The sequence below is a fragment of the Pezoporus wallicus genome, unplaced genomic scaffold (assembly GCF_028554395.1).
Source record: "Pezoporus wallicus isolate ANWC-B61680 ecotype Strahan unplaced genomic scaffold, APGP_CSIRO_Pwel_v1 contig_593, whole genome shotgun sequence".
NCBI classification, from domain to species: domain Eukaryota; kingdom Metazoa; phylum Chordata; class Aves; order Psittaciformes; family Psittacidae; genus Pezoporus; species Pezoporus wallicus.
The window spans coordinates 845,339-860,990 of NW_026642342.1; the positions used below are offsets into that span (position 1 = coordinate 845,339).

General features: G+C 40.4%; 1 protein-coding gene across 2 annotated transcripts in view; it reads left to right on the forward strand.

Annotated features, from left to right (window-relative positions):
- VPS8 (VPS8 subunit of CORVET complex) overlaps window positions 1-15,652 on the forward strand; it is a 74,246-nt gene that overhangs the window by 35,546 nt on the left and 23,048 nt on the right. For both annotated transcript variants that reach the window (XM_057429315.1, XM_057429316.1), the window contains 11 exons: window positions 928-1,047; window positions 1,739-1,795; window positions 2,191-2,273; window positions 3,612-3,696; window positions 4,716-4,814; window positions 8,708-8,797; window positions 9,260-9,306; window positions 12,545-12,686; window positions 13,379-13,468; window positions 13,883-13,925; window positions 14,682-14,785. In XM_057429315.1, coding sequence (XP_057285298.1) covers window positions 928-1,047; window positions 1,739-1,795; window positions 2,191-2,273; window positions 3,612-3,696; window positions 4,716-4,814; window positions 8,708-8,797; window positions 9,260-9,306; window positions 12,545-12,686; window positions 13,379-13,468; window positions 13,883-13,925; window positions 14,682-14,785 — 960 coding nt within the window. The remainder of the gene's footprint in view (window positions 1-927; window positions 1,048-1,738; window positions 1,796-2,190; window positions 2,274-3,611; window positions 3,697-4,715; window positions 4,815-8,707; window positions 8,798-9,259; window positions 9,307-12,544; window positions 12,687-13,378; window positions 13,469-13,882; window positions 13,926-14,681; window positions 14,786-15,652) is intronic.

Sequence of the window (15,652 nt, forward strand, 5' to 3'; positions counted from 1 at the left end):
ATGAGGTTATAAACTGAAATGCTCTGTGTCTAGGCCTTGCTATGAGCAATTCTTAGATTTTAGCTGACAGAATTGTTCAGGTGATGGATTTCCTCCCAGCTAAACTCAGTACTTTTAGAGGGGGACTCTCCAAACAGGGGCATTTCATATCCCCTTAGTGATGAGGATTTTTTTAGAAGTATGAGACACCAAGTCAGGATGCATCACACTCATTTGCTACATGCCTGATGGGTGACAAGCACTTGTCGAGTTTTAAATCCCTTTTGTAGTGAATCTTAGATATTCTTTTTTCTGTAATTTCAAGTCAAGTTAGCACAGTTAGAAGTTTTCCAAAATATTTATAAACTAACAGCTAATTTAATGTGAGAAAAGAAAGTTTTCTCCAAACCTACAGTTTTTACTCATTTTAGTTTTTAGAGTTTCTTAGTCATTAGATCAGATCTTCTGCGTACCACAATTGAAAAGGTGGGTGTCAGGGGCTAGAAGTCAGATTATTTTCTTCCCTTCTGTAATTCTTAATCTTTTTTCTCATGTTACATTTCTCTGCTCAGAAGCTCTTTTACATGTCCAGTGATCAGCGCAGACTACAGAGATGGAGATAAGCATGAGCTTGGAGGCCCTTCACACCCAAAAGTCAGGGACATACAAGAATACTTCCCTTAAGTACACAACAGAAGGTTGAGCCTCTTCAGCTTTAGAACAGAGGGGATTTAGCAAGGGCACATCCACTGTTTGTCTTAAGGTCAGACAGCTAAATGCTGTGGAAGGTGGCTTACCTTTTGGTCTTTAGGATGGACTAACACCAGGAGATTGTGTAGATGTCTAGGGCAGGAGGAGACACAAGGGCTGTACAGGGTTTTCTTGTTGCAGCTGCAGAATCTATCACTTGTGTTTTTATTTTTCCCTTTTCTCTGTAATGCTTCTCAGGTCATGGTGGAGAATTCTGACTTCACTCCATCTCAAGTTGGCTGTCTCTTTACTTTCCTTGCCCGTCAGCTCGCCAAACCCAACAACACACTGTTTGTGAACAGGACACTTTTTGACCAGGCAAGTATTCCTTTGTGAAGGTTGGAAAAATCCCAGAGACGGCACAGCACTACAGAAAGTGTGGCTAGTGCTGTAGACTGAAGCAATTCTGGAAGTACTGGTGCATTATAAAACATGTAGCATCTTGCTGGGACTTTGCTGTGGTTTTGAAGAAGCACAGTAGAAGAGACCACAGAAACACAGTAAGCTCCATATTTCTTTTGTTGTAATTTAAGCTCTGTGGAGGCTAAATAGATTTGGATTAAACACTTTAATTAAAGATATATGAAACTTATTAATTACATGATTTCCTCTTTTCCTGGAGAGAGATGGCTCAGTCCAGGAGATGAGTCAAGAGGGTCAGCATAGTGGTTTCAGTTGTTTGGCACGTAGTCTAAGGCAGGGCCACAGGATCCCCTAGTTCTTTATATTCTCTGGGTTCCCCAAAGTTTGGTTTTATATTCTGGTGCAGAGTCATGGGTTTCCTTCCCTGGAGTCTTTCAGCAGTTCTTGATTGCTCTGGTATTCCTAAGTGTCCTTAGTTACAGGACCAAGTAGAGAGTACCTCACAGATGAATAGTTCATTCAAATTGCACCACTGTGTTCTGATTTGCTCTTTCCACTACTGATGCTCACAGTCTGCTTGTTGAGTTTACGCTAACAGCTATGCTAAGAGGGCCTAGGTCATGCTAACTTCTACACTCTTGTGCAGGTCCTTGAATTTCTGTGCAGTCCAGATGATGACTCCCGCCATTCAGAGAGGCAGCAGGTAATAGCTTTCAAGGAAACATTTCTTTAAGCACCAAGTATTACCAGACTGTAGAGCAGAGTTTGGCCTCCCTGGGAATGGATGTTGGCTGAATTTCGTATGCCAAAGCAGACACCTAGCCTAGGAATGGTGACCAGTATGGATGAACTGGACAGTGCTGTATACACAGCAGAAGTGAAGGAGGATCCTACCCCAGCATTGCCTGCTGGACAAGTAAGAACAGAGGCAAAAAAAATCCTGGAAAAGCTTATGACCTTCATAGCTAATGGACAGACAATTAAAAAAGGTCTGTGAAATAAGCTCTGTGTTAATACAAAGTTTAATGGAGCAGGAGCAGTGTACTTTTAATGGCAGCTGCTAGAGCAATACAAATAACTGGTCTTCAATACCTGCAGGTCCTTTTAGAATTGCTCCAGGCAGGAGGGATTGTACAGTTTGAAGAGAGTCGTCTTATCCAAATGGCAGAAAAAGCTGAATTGTAAGTTGCTGTGTGCAGTATAGAATGTTGCCTTTAAATCTTGTGTTTGAGATTTAAATCTCCTGCAAAGCTTTTTTCCTCCACATTTCTTGTTCCTACTTTGCAGCTGTGTTTGGGATGATTTTCTGTGTGCATTCACATATGCTTCATCTAATATGTTTATATTTAGTCCCAGTCTTTCTGTCTTATCTCTACTGGGTGTTCTTACAGAAGGCATTGTTAAGATAAGAGGGGGTAGAGCTGTGGAAACCCTTCAGCATGAAGCTCTGTGGGGCTTGATGAGTTTTGGCACTTTATATGCAAGACCCCAGGCTTTGTTCAAAGGTAAAGTTGTATATTTGAATGCTCTACCACTGACAGATGGAGATGACTCATTGGGGTGAGACCCACAGGTGGATTTAAAAGCGTGAAGGGGTCTGGAGCCACCCCCATGGTACTTATTTTAGAATTGAGTAGGAGAGACAAACACAATGTCTGGAAAGGCTTAAAATTTCCACCGTCTCCTTTAGATGCTTTACGCTCCTAGAAAGAGTCTCTTATGCCAGAGCAGAGTCAGCCAATGAGAGCATCTTCAGCCAAATCTTGAATCTGGGTATTATGTGAATTAATCCACCATACTACAAAGGATGAGAGGGCTAGAGGTCCAGTGGTGGGGATTACCATGCCTGTTTTCCTGTGTGTCCTAGGAGTTACTCGGTCAAATTCATCAGACTCAAGAAATGCATTTTTTTTTTCCTTGTTTCAGGACCACCAACTAGCCTCTTCCATCAGAACTGAAAGACCTATAATGTAATGTTATTTAGCAGACATTTTACTTGTTCTGCCTCATTTGCATCCTTTTTATCTGAAGTCTCAAAATACTTAAGATGCTTATTAAAATTTGGTAGTAGAGAGCTGTGTCATGCATTATTGAGTCATTTTCAGTGTATTTCTTCAAAGTAGTCTTGTGGATTGGCCTAGCTTAGTTGAGTGTTTTATGGAAACAAAAGATGATCTGTGAACAGCAGAACCTGTGAAACGTGATTTCTTCAAGGATTTTTCTCCTCTGTCCCTTACCTTAGTAACTCTGGTTTTCTTTACTCTGTATGATAATTTCTCCAAAAGAGGGAGATTGATAGGCTTATTAGTCTGTGGTTGATACCAAATGGTACATGTAAACTGGAGCCACCCAACCTATCTACTGAAAACCTTGATGTAAGATACTTTCAGATGCCTTTTGTAAAACATGCTGTATTTTCTGAGTGCTGCCAAACTGTGCTGGATCTGAGCTACCTGCCTCTATTCTGATGACTCAGCTGAGTGTGTTTTTCCTAATGCAGAAAGTATTTTTCATTTTAGCTATCAGATTTGCGAGTTCATGTATGAACGAGAGCTTCGCTATGACAAAATAATTGACTGTTACCTGCGTGATCCAGTGAGAAAAGTGAGTAAATCTGGTTCTTCTGACCTTTCTTCACAGCAGCGCAGCCTGCCCTGCTGTCTGGAGTGTAAATGGGCACAACAGCCCTGCTCTTTTGTTGTACTTCTCTGTCTTAGTAAGTGTCCTCCTTTACAGCTGAGTATTCTTAGTTACAGTTAAGGCTTTTTCTGTTCATGCATGTGTTGGAGAGGTGATGATTTTCTTTTTAAAGCTTTGGAGTTTTCTTTTTAAATTTAAATAATGCTAATACATAAAACTTGAGTTCAGGATGGGATTGATTGCAGATGTTGCTAACTACAATACTACTTTGCTTCTGCCACCAGAATTCTCTTTTCTCCCCCTGTACAGACTTTCTCTGCCCTTAATTTGCAATTTGGAATCCTCTTTGCATTTACCTTCTGCATGTGCACAAGTTGCATATCTGCCACAGTTTTTGAGGTATTCTCTTTCCTAGCACCAACAGAAGTTGGCAAATGGGATCTTACCAGCTCCTTGTAAAGCCACTATGCTGAAAGTTATGTGGGTGACTGAGTCAGAATAGATATGTTGTGATAGTGAAATCATCAAAAAATCTGGCACGAGAGAGCATCTGAGCTGTCGACAGTGCAGCAGAACCCGGGAGACAGGCTAGTGTTGAAAAGCAATTCAGGAATATGCTGGGAAAACTGACTTACCCTCTGATGGAGCACACTTTTCTCTGCCTATGCTCCTAGCTAAAGAGTGATGTCCTGTCTTTTCCTCTTGTGAGCAAGAGGGGGACATTTTTAATAGTGGAAAAACAGTTCTCTTTGACCTCAGTGCTTAACATGTTTAGCATCAGTTCCGTTCCTCTTGCCTTTTTTTTTATCCTAGCAGTTCCTCAAAAGCTATTTAGGGACATATAATTTTTCTTGGAGGTAATTTATATTGACTTACTAAGAGAGGACTAGTCCTGAGGTCACCTAAGACTTCCATAGCAATATCTAATGCTGTTAGTGGTGCTACAGAACATACTATGCCATCTATGGTTTTATGCCTCACAGGAAGAAGTTTTCAACTACATTCACAACATCCTGTCCATGCCTGGCTACAGCGCTGAAGAAAAGCAGTCGGTGTGGCAGAAAGCTTTGGAACATATAGAGGTACAGTGTATCCTAAACCTATGGTAATTCAGCTACTGCTAACTCCTGTTGGATCTGCCTAGTGCCGTTCTGACAGTGGGAGTGTAACAATGTTGAATCACAACTGTTTAGAGAGCTCTGAGTTTAAGGTTCAGTAGTCTCATAGATTAATATAAAAGCATCTCTTAGATTTAGTATGGCTTCCTTGGTTTCCTGCTCTTTTGATAATAGGACTTTATCAGGGGATGATGGTTAGTGAGTGCTGTATAGCAGGGAAGGGATGCATTAGCATCTCCTGAGCATGGAGCAGCAGCAAGGACAGGACACTGACATTGTTGACCTCATGGTCTGTGGTATCCAGTTCCTTATGTTACAATGATAATAACATTCAACCTTGGTACCCTGGCACTTCTAACTTGTTTGAAGACGTGACTTCTACTGTAAGGCACACACTGTTGCTAGACTTCTTTAGCTAGTAATTTTCCCTATGTCTTTAAGATCTCTTTCCTTCAGGGAATGGAGATGTGTCTGAAACAATTGTCCAGTCAGTAGACATGGAAAATTCGTAATATCTCTAGTTCCTGTAAAGTAGTGTCAGTCCCCTGAAGGTTTATGTGGAGATAAGCCAGGAACCTCTGTCTATAAAACAAGCAGTCATGCACTTTCTCAGCTACTTAGCAGAAAAGGGCCACGGAAGTCTGTATCCTGTGAGGTGAACAAAGAAAGTACTGGGCACATTTGGAAGATACAGAATACTTTTGATCTCTGCCAGCATCCCCACTAATGCGTGTCTAATGAGGAAAATGGGCCAAGAGGGAAAATGACTAAAAAACAATAAACAAAGAAATCCTGTGAATCCAGCTGTATGGTGTGCAGTTCAGTGAGCTCACACCCACTCTCCAGATGCACTTTCAGAGCCTGTGCTAATTGTTGGCATGATGGTTGCGCTGTGACTGAGCTGGCCTGGCTTGTTACTACCTAATCAGAGCAACTGTGGTTCCATGCTGGGCTTTCCAAGTTGAGCATACTGCTGTCTGCTGTGCTGCTTCCTGTGTCTGCTTTGTTGTCCTACTGCATCTTTTGTCTCTGCTTGTGCTGGTATATACAACCCAAATTGTTTGGCATTATGAGTGAGTCACCCTCCCTCTGTAAGCTTTATTTTGTGTCTGTCAAATTGCAGGTAGGTCTCCTTGCTCTTCAGTCTGAGGCCTTTACAATTGCTGTTCCATGTTTGGATGTCTCAGCACAAATAAAAAATGTCCTGGGTTGCCCTTCCTGATGTTTCTCATTGTGTTGTACCAGTTTTGCTAAGCTTCTGATAGTTGTTTGTTTTCTCTGTCTGGAGCTACTTCTGATTATTATACAGTGTCAAAAGTGCCCAGTGCCCAACTTGTCAGAGCTGGTACTTTTCTGAAGTCACTGTCTTTAAAAACAGGGTTTCCTTCACTGTTCCATCAGCCATTTTGATAACATCCAGGTGCTTTTACCTATGCTTTTTGCAGTTTCCTCCAAAAAGCTGCTGGTCACCTTTCTTGGTTTTTGTCACTAAGATCAACTCCCTCTTTCCTTTTGGCATCTTCTGTTTCCCAGGATTGGTGAATAGTATATACAATTTCATGTGGTTTAGCAGCTTATTGGCTGCTATGGGCTTTCGTTATTTTCCGTTTTATTAATCATGCTCTCAGACATTCAGAAGACTTAAAATAATAAATAAGATTTTACTAGGGCAGTGGTGTGATTTCAGGTCTTGGAACAACTGACCTTTCATCTGCTGAGGTATGAAAGCAGCAAACTGAACTCTTTAGTTGAAACTACAGAGGCTTCCTTGATGACTGTATGACAGAAAGTGGGGTTTGTGATCAGTGCCACTTCTTTTCTCTGTCATCCTGCATAGTTGTTGTCTCTTGATGTTTATCTTGAAAATAAAGCCTAAGGCTTCTCTTCAATCATAGTGCTGTTTGTGGTGGTCACTTCCTGTCCTCAGACCTACATGCCTTGTGTCAGTCCTGTTTCCTTTAAGGGCTGTCTGCCTCTACCACCATGTTTGCAAGTTGTCCAAGCCTGGGAGAGGATGAAAACCCAAGCTCTGGGGCAGGTTGTGAAGGTTAGAGTGATTCAAGAGATGCAGTCACTTACAGGGAGGCTGGGTCATCTCCCTCCAGCCAGTCAGTCCTATCTTCAGCAGTCCAGCCTCCCAGAGAGGGTTTATCCAGAGTGAGAAGCAAATTAGGGCAGTCACACTACATCCTTTCTGCATTCCTCTGAACTGATGTGGGTAAGATCTTCTGGGTCCTTTGCCCTGGCTTGTGAGATGAAAGAGTTGTGCTTCTGAATGCTGGGGAAGCAACTAAGAGCTGTGGTGGCTCAGCCAGTAAAGCTGTGGGGGTCAGACACCACAGAGCTGTTTAATATACAATACAGTAGACAAATTTTGGTTTGAAAACCTCACAAAAAACATTTTCTATGATAGGTCTTCCTTAAAGAGCTTGTGGAGTAGTCACACTCTTCCTTGTTGCTTGCTTTCTTCCCTTCACCCTGGTCTCTTCCTAACATTGGCTGAATTTGGTGGCTGCTACAGCTGCCTGGAGACCACGTTAGTGCTAAGTAACTTTTTCAGATTGTTTTTTTTTTAATTCCAGATGTATGCTTCTTTCTTTACCACTGTGACAGTTGGTTTTGTTCAGTAAAGCAATGTTTTCCCCTCTGTAGGTGTAAGCAGGGGCTTTTGGAAATGGTTACTAGGTAGCCAATGTTGGTTTGAAGCAGTTGGTTCTCATATATTTGGAAATACGGATGCATTTGGAAGCATTATGAGCAAAAATTGCATGTTCTGGGTTTTGTAAACATGTATGTTATGAAGCCTTTTAGATCAAGTATGACAGGAGGCAAACCCACAGGCATCTAAAAAGATTTTTTTTTTTCCTTTTGTGACAATAAATTGTTTAGTGGGGTTTTTGTTGTTTGTTTTTTTTTGTTACATCTGGACAGGTATCAATTGAAGTTAACAGTTACAGGAAACCTGCTTATAAACTTCTGGTTCTGTTCAGTTCAAGCCAGTTAAGCACTGTTTCCATTTGACTGAAAAATGCCCTAGGGTCTGTAGACGCGGGAGTCGTGGACAGCGCAGAGACGATCAATGTGATCAAGCAATTGATCTTTTATACACAAATCCACACATTGATTATACGCTGATTGGTTAACATGCCTTGCCAACAAGCTTCTGATTGGGCTTTACACAAAGTTGCTTAATACAAGTTACAACAGTTACCTATGTTTAGCACTAGCCTCAACATCCATACACTGCAGTTTTACATCCTGTCTTTTGTCCTTAACATCTGTTCTTAACATCGCTAACATTGTAATTTCATCACTAACGTTGCGATTTCATTTCCTCCACAGTTATCTCTTGCTAACCTCCCCTCTGGCCTAGTATTTTTCCACTTACAGAGAAGCTCTACTTATGCTAACTGAAGCTCTACATATGCTAACTGAGAAGCCCGACTCATGCTGAGTTCATACAACACGGTCAACTGAGGGTTCTGTTTCCTCTCTACTGCTGGCTCTTAGTTGACACTAGGAATGTCTTATTGGCAGGGGTGAAAGGCAGTTGTCAGATAATCTGGTGATTTCCTTGCCTGAGGACTAAGATGTGGTCTCATTGGTGTGAAGAGTTTTGCATTCTTAGCAGGCCTGTCACGTAGTAAAATCATGACTTTCAAAAATGCCTTGAAAACTACCCTTCCTTCTATGTGTTGTTTTGTTTTTCAAAATCACTTTTTGTGTGATGGTATTCATAATTTTATAGCTTTCATGTAGGCAAAGGTGCAGTTACAGTATGAATGGACTCAGCAATACTGCATAATTACACTGCCTATGAAATTAAAAGTTATTATTTTTGTTGTGATTCTCTGAAGGAATTACTGTTGCTGAGCCCATGTAAAGCAGCTGATTTGGTAGCCATTCACTTCAGTGAGCAGATTGAGAGCATCATTGCAAAACTTCAGGTAAAGTGTTCGACTTCATTGATTGATACTGGTGCTTCTCCACAGTGGGGATGCCATTCTTGAAGGGAATGATTGCTAAGAGTAATAGTAAGTTGTTGCTATGTCATAAACAGAAGAAAAATAGCTGGATAACTACTCAGCTGCAGGAATTGCTAAATTTAAATTATTTGGCCTGTTTGTAGAGTTGTGGCCATAAAAAATGTATGACCTCTGGGTTTCTGGTTGCATCACTTGATGCGGTTTTTAGTTTGGAGTTCAGTAATGACTTGTACTCAAAGATCCAAGAGAGCTGTTGTCAGCAAACTTATCCTCTGAGTATTTACACAAGACATATGCCTAAACCAACTTGTTCAGCAGGCACCAGCTGTGAACAGTATCTTCTTCAATGGGTATAATTCAGGAATCACTGGTTTATAGCACATTACTGAAAATAGTAATACTCTGTCTCCTCCTGTTTTACAGGACCAGTTCTTACTCTTCCAGTTTCTGAGGAGTCTCCTTGATCCAAGGTATGTAAGAAAATTGGACCACTTCCAAACTACAGCTTGAAAACATGGGTTAAAATAAATTCTTTTGAAATGGTATATCAGTAGACAGCCTACAGCCAAGATAAGGGCTTAGAAAATGTGACTTGTTCTTCTAACTGCCCCAAGTCAAGTAGGGTAGCCCAGAAATAAGTGTTCTGGGGAGTAACCTTTAGCAGAGCCCTTGCTGGCTTCCTAACTGGGGAGTGGTGTGGGTTCCAGTACATGCAATGTGACACGTCCCCCATGCTGGTGGGAGTTTGGGCATTACTGTAACAGCTTCTTTGGGAAGGCTGTGAAATGGTTACCCTGTGACTGAAACTGCCATTTCTTTTCTCAGAAATGGCAGTTTCTGTTCTCAACCCACCTATTTGATTACTTGACCAAGGGACCCAAGTTTAGCATAAATAGAAAAGCATTTTGGTCTATTGGCATTTTTCATTTTTATCTTATTTCAGACTTGCTGCCATATTTCACTGCAAACTTCTCTTCAACTACGTGCTTGCTCCATCTGCTCCTGTTCTTTTCAATATTTCAGCACTGAGTGTTCTCTTTCTGTTGAATCAGTTTCAGATGCTACAAGACCTTGATTTTATTTGTGTATTTTGTAAGACATTTATATCTGTACAGCACCAATTGCTTTCAAGCAATTGTTAATGCAGCTGAAGGAGAGGTCTTGTTTTGTCAGTTAGCTACAAATTAATTGTGCTTTATGAGGAAGATTAATGGCAGGAAAAGGTAATACTATCTAAATTCAAATGTCAATGTTTCAGTTCTTGTTGAATTGAAATAAAAAGGGTGCTTTGGAATCCAGAACCTGGAATTAACCACTTTTGGGATTTTGCTAGGATGTAAATTTTAAAAAAGGACACATTATTTTGTTATTTTTTGAGTTTCACACCATGTTTGTATGGAAGGTGTTAACTTCCATACCTGTTTTCTTACAAGTCAAAATAAAATTAGAATTTTGCCAAGTAAATATCTTGGTTGGGTTTTAGAGAAGAGAAATGGGATGACTTAGTAACGGAATAATTTTTAATATTTGAATAGTTAAGCAGAAATGATCCCTTAACTGCATGTAAAGTAGGGCTTTGTTTATGCTATGATAGCACTTGCAGCAAGTGAGACCCAGTGAAGGTAGTAATTAACCTGGATTTTAATTTTATGCATGGAGTGGCTTCCATAATCTCTGAGCAATAAATGTATCTAATTTAACTCTACCACATTTAGAGCTAAATATAGTCATTTCTCCTGTAGTTATTTTCTAATCAAAAGCAACACATGCACGTTCAAGCCAGCAATAGGAAGCAGTTTTCTGTATCTGATCTTTTGAAAGATCTCCACTTTCCCCCCAAAGACTGATGTTCAGTAAGGTGCATGAGGCGACGTGGCTTGGCTTGTTGGGCCATATGTGTCTTAGGAAAGTTCCTTTTTCCCTCTGAGTTCCAAAATCAACTAATTCTCTGCACTGCAGTAAGATATGGTAAGACCAGGCTGGATGGGACTTTGAGCAACCTGGTCTAGTGAAAGGTGCCTCTTCCCATGGCAGAGGGGTTAGAACTTTAAAGTTCCTTCTGACCCAAACCATTTTGTGATTCTGTGTTCAGCACCGCAAGTAATGGAGGTAAACCACATACTGACTGGGTTGTAGATGTCAGAATACTCAATAAGCAACAGATAAGTTGGACAGTTGTACAGAAAAATGAACAAAATACTACTAAATATTTTGGATTCACATGTGGCAGTGACTCACCATAGATTGGAAGGTCTGGAAGCCCAAGGTTTAATTTATTAAACTATGTTGCTAATAAGTGTTTTGTAGAGATGCTACACTGCTGGAGTGTTGCAGGGTTTCTTATAACACTTCAGGTCCTGTGGTCTGTTTTCAGTGCTTTGAGATTGCCAGCTTCTAAGACCTATCGAAATGAGCAGAACTGTATCCTGGGAGAGATATGGAAGGAGGGAGAAATCTTGCTATGCATGACCTAATCTGCACATAAACGTATAGTTTTCAGTATATCTATACATAAGACAGTGATGAGATTCTCCGGAAAACATCTGTCTCTCAAGTCAATTGAAGTGCTTATATGCTTTTTTTGAACAAAATTCTTAGAGCAGTAAATGAGCTTTTAATGTCTCAACCACAAATGAATGATTGCTTGATCATATGTGGACAAGACTCATCATACTAGTGTAACTATCCTGGTTGGTGGAATTGCATTAGGGATTAATTTGGCCCATTTAATTTAGCTAGAGATTTATTTTAAAGGAGGGGGAAGGGAGGAAACAGGGTTAACAGGAATTGCCTGGGGAAATTAAAACCAAATGTCCACATGTTTGTATCTTACAAGCAACCACAGAAAATGAGGAATGTGGTATTGCTTAGCTCATTATTCACAGCTTTTGCTACATTTCCATTTTAAACTCTTACCGTTTTTTAACTCTAAAAAAACAACACAGTGAAGCATATCTGTTTGCAGTGTATGTTTGTGTATTTCACCACCCATATTAGCTTCCTTAGCAACACAGTGTTCTGGGTCTATAAGTGTACTAACAGATAGCTAAACTTCTAGGTTCTGTTACGATGGCTCTTCTCACTGACTAGCTCTCCGGAACACTTGCAAGGGTCACTTGTGCTAGGTTTTGTGAGAAACCAGTGGTTATCTCTTCCTTTTAGGAAAGAGCATGTAGATTCTGGCAGGGGAGATGGTTGGCATGGTTATGTTGAAGATGACCATAGTCATGTTGCAGGACCTGCAAGTCTCAAGACTGTTGCTTAGTTTTTAACATTATGAATGTCCAGGTTTCTTTCCATTCTCTCTCCTCTGCATTTCTTGAGTGAAATGATTAAGGGAAAGATCAGTTTGCTCATCAAGTCATGAATACTAGGTGCCGGAAGAATTTAGGTGAGTTCTTTGCACCCCTTTCCAATAGAATTGCTGAAGATGTGTCTGTGCTGATATCTTTCTTATAAGGGGTCTTTGATTGTCTAATTTATACTGAAGCATCAATAGAATATGCTGTAAACAACTGAAATACCTGCTAACAGACCTCCAGCACCAGTAACTAGTGGAAAAGTGTAATTTTTCTCTTAAAACCACAGATTTTTTGCATCTGTGTTAGGGAGAAAAAGACAACACATGATTGAATAAGAAATTACTCTTTCCAGCCAAATTTCTGAGCTGGAATTTGACTTCAGTCTCCTGTGGCTTTTCTATTACAGAGAAGGTATTAACCAAGAACTGATACACTTATCACCCAGCATCACTGAGCAGTTCATTGAGCTGTTGTGTCAGTACAGCCCAGGCCAGGTTTTGGAGACACTTAAAGTTCTGGAATACTGCAGATTGGAAGAAACCACCCAGGTAGGAAAGACAAGTATAAGGACAAGGGCTAGGGGAAGCATTCATATCAGCTGTTTTACAGTTGAATCAGAACTGTAAAAGTACTTTAGCCTACTTTGTGGCTTAGCTCCTGGATACTCTTCCACTCCGTTTCTAATGCTGTTTGTCCCTTCAAGCTGCTGAACTGCTCTCCTGCAGCATGGTTAGCTATAATTAATGTACTGTTTCTGAGTTTAGTCTTCGGGCTAATAAGCAAAAGGCCATTAGTGCTCTGAAGCTACTAAGTAACTGCAGAATATAGGCTGGGTGTGTTAATGTTGGTTGATATATTGAAGGTATGAAATCATGGGCCTGGGTTTTTTGGAAAGTAAAACTACCAAAATCTGACTAGCGCTGGGAGAGCAACCGTTTCCTTCCTTTATGAAAATCTTGATGATAATCTGTCCTTGATTTTGATTTACAGATTTTTATTTAAAGATTTTAATGCTGATGGTAGCAATAGTGCAGGTTGAGAAATAAACCCAGCAGAGCCGGTAATGATGGGAAGTAGGCATGCTGCTCTGGCTGGGTAAGGTGCCTGTGAACACATGGGAAGACATTCCTTTCTGGCCATCTGGTTGTCACTGTCTTGTGGAGTAAACAAACACTGGCAGGCTTCCCAAGACAAACATTTACCTTTTTTGTTTGGTTGGTTTTTTTCCCTTTTAACTCAGATAACCCAGAAACATCAGCTCCATGAAGCTTCTTCATATTTACTGGAGAAGAAAGGAGATATCCATGGTGCCTTTTTGGTTATGCTTGAGGTACAGTACACTGATATCCTGAACGTGGCACTCTAGACATACCAGCATGGCATGACATGCCAGCAGCATGATGGCTTGATGTTGTCATTGCTTCTTAATTTATTTCCCACTGGAATCCGTGGAAGCATTTGCCTTTTGTCAAATAACAATAGGAGTTGTCTGCAGACTCAGCAGAACAATATCGTTTTCTGGCACATCTTTAAACATCTAGGACATAACATATGCTGAAATTTGGTAATCAAAAAAATCATCTTTCAGCTCCTGTTTTCCTTTCCATATTTGGAAAGACATTTATGCTATGTTTAGTCATACTGGGGAAGAAAATGAGGGTGAGCCTTTGTAACCACATCTTGTAAAAATGCTTCTGTCAAGATTCTGCAAGTTTACTGTTCCGAGTTCTCTCTTTTGTTTCAGCGATTGCAGAGCAAGTTGCTGATGCTTACACAAGATGATGAAAGTAAGAGTTATCAAGTTAAATTCCATTTTCTTTTAGAGATAAATACAAAAATGTAAAGTGCATATGTCTGACACCTGGCATAATGAGATCCTGGCTCAGGTGTCTACTTACTGCAGCGACATTTGCTTAAATTTATATTCACATGGCTCTGGTAGTTATTCTGATGCCACTTCCTTACACTTGCTCTGATCTTGCTGGAGATCTAGAACAAGCTGTGATGGATGGGGTTTTTTTTGTGTGTGTGTGGTCAGCTGCCCTCTTAGCTTTTTTGATTGTGACTGGTACTCTTACTGGCTTACCAGACATATTTCCTATGTTAGAATCCATTCAAACTCATTACTGAGCTATAGCAGGCATTATATATGAACAGTGATGAGAGACATCTGGAAGTTGCTTTTTTTGAAGCAAACTTCTCAGAGAAATAAGAATGTTCTGCTGACAGAAAGTAAGCATATGCACAGGTGTGCTGTTCACTAGCCCATGGACTCATGGACAATTAATTAAATGCAGTTTCCATATTTGTTGTTGGTATCCTAAACCACAGCTAAGATCTTCCTTGTTTGATTACATGAAATGCAAATTTATTGTGCTACTCAGGAAAGTGCTAAAAATCAGGACCTGTCTTTATAATTTAGTTGCTCACTGTAGTGAACAGACTTTAGATAAACAGCATGATTTTATTTTGCAGAGTGATTGGGAATTAACATATTTAACAGCGTTTATAATTGCAATTTCTTTTTACCCCCCAAAACTTAGGCTCAGCTGAACTCACCTTGCTAGAAAACATTGAAGATACCTTAATGAAAACAATTGCCCTTTGCCAGAGAAATTCACACAATTTAGACCAGCAACAGCGAGAGGTAAGGTAATAAAAAAAATGCATCACTAAAATCAATAAAGTCCTCTGCATCTCCTAAACCTTTTTCTTCATGTACTTATTTCTTTCCCTGTCTATTAAATACTGGTATATCTCAAGCAGTCATTGTTTTCCTCTGCCTTGTGGTGTTCTTGCAGTGCTGCAGATTTTAGACCCACAAGAGAGAAATCCTCATTTGTAAGGGTGAAGCACAAAATAAAGTGCATGTCAGCAGTGAACACTGATGACACACAGATGAGACAACATCCTTTCCCCTTTTTAGCTCTAGTTGAAATTCTGGCTTGAATGTCAATCAGACACTAAGGAAGGCATAATAAGCTTTGAGCCAACTTCATGATGGCACAAAGCTGATCCTGCTGTCACCGTGACTGCAGAATACTGCTGTTTCGAATATGTTCAAAAATACTGAACGTAATGTCAGCCTGCTCTTTCAGGGGTGGAGACAATAGAGCTTGCTTGAGCTCCTACAGAGAGAGCTGGGTCTGCCTGTTTCCTTGTACTGTGGTTGCGTTTCCATTTTACCAGCGTTAGTGACAGAAGGCAGTGACTCCTAAGGTTATGCATAACTTACGTAGCTGAACTCAAAACTGAGAATATTATTACTGGGTCTGAAGAGGTGACATGTCTGGAAATCAAGGATTCTGTCCAGTGTATGAGGTGACCCACTCAGTTTCTTCTTTTAAATTATTTTATTGTGATACAGATAGCTGCTGTGTTTTACTGAAGAGGTGTCTGTGTGCACACCCAGCATCCTTATAGCCCACCTGCCTAGTTGGATAGATTTGAGTTAGAATTTGCTCTCACTCTGGATCCTGTTCCACCTGCTGGAATGTTGATGCCCAAATAAGAT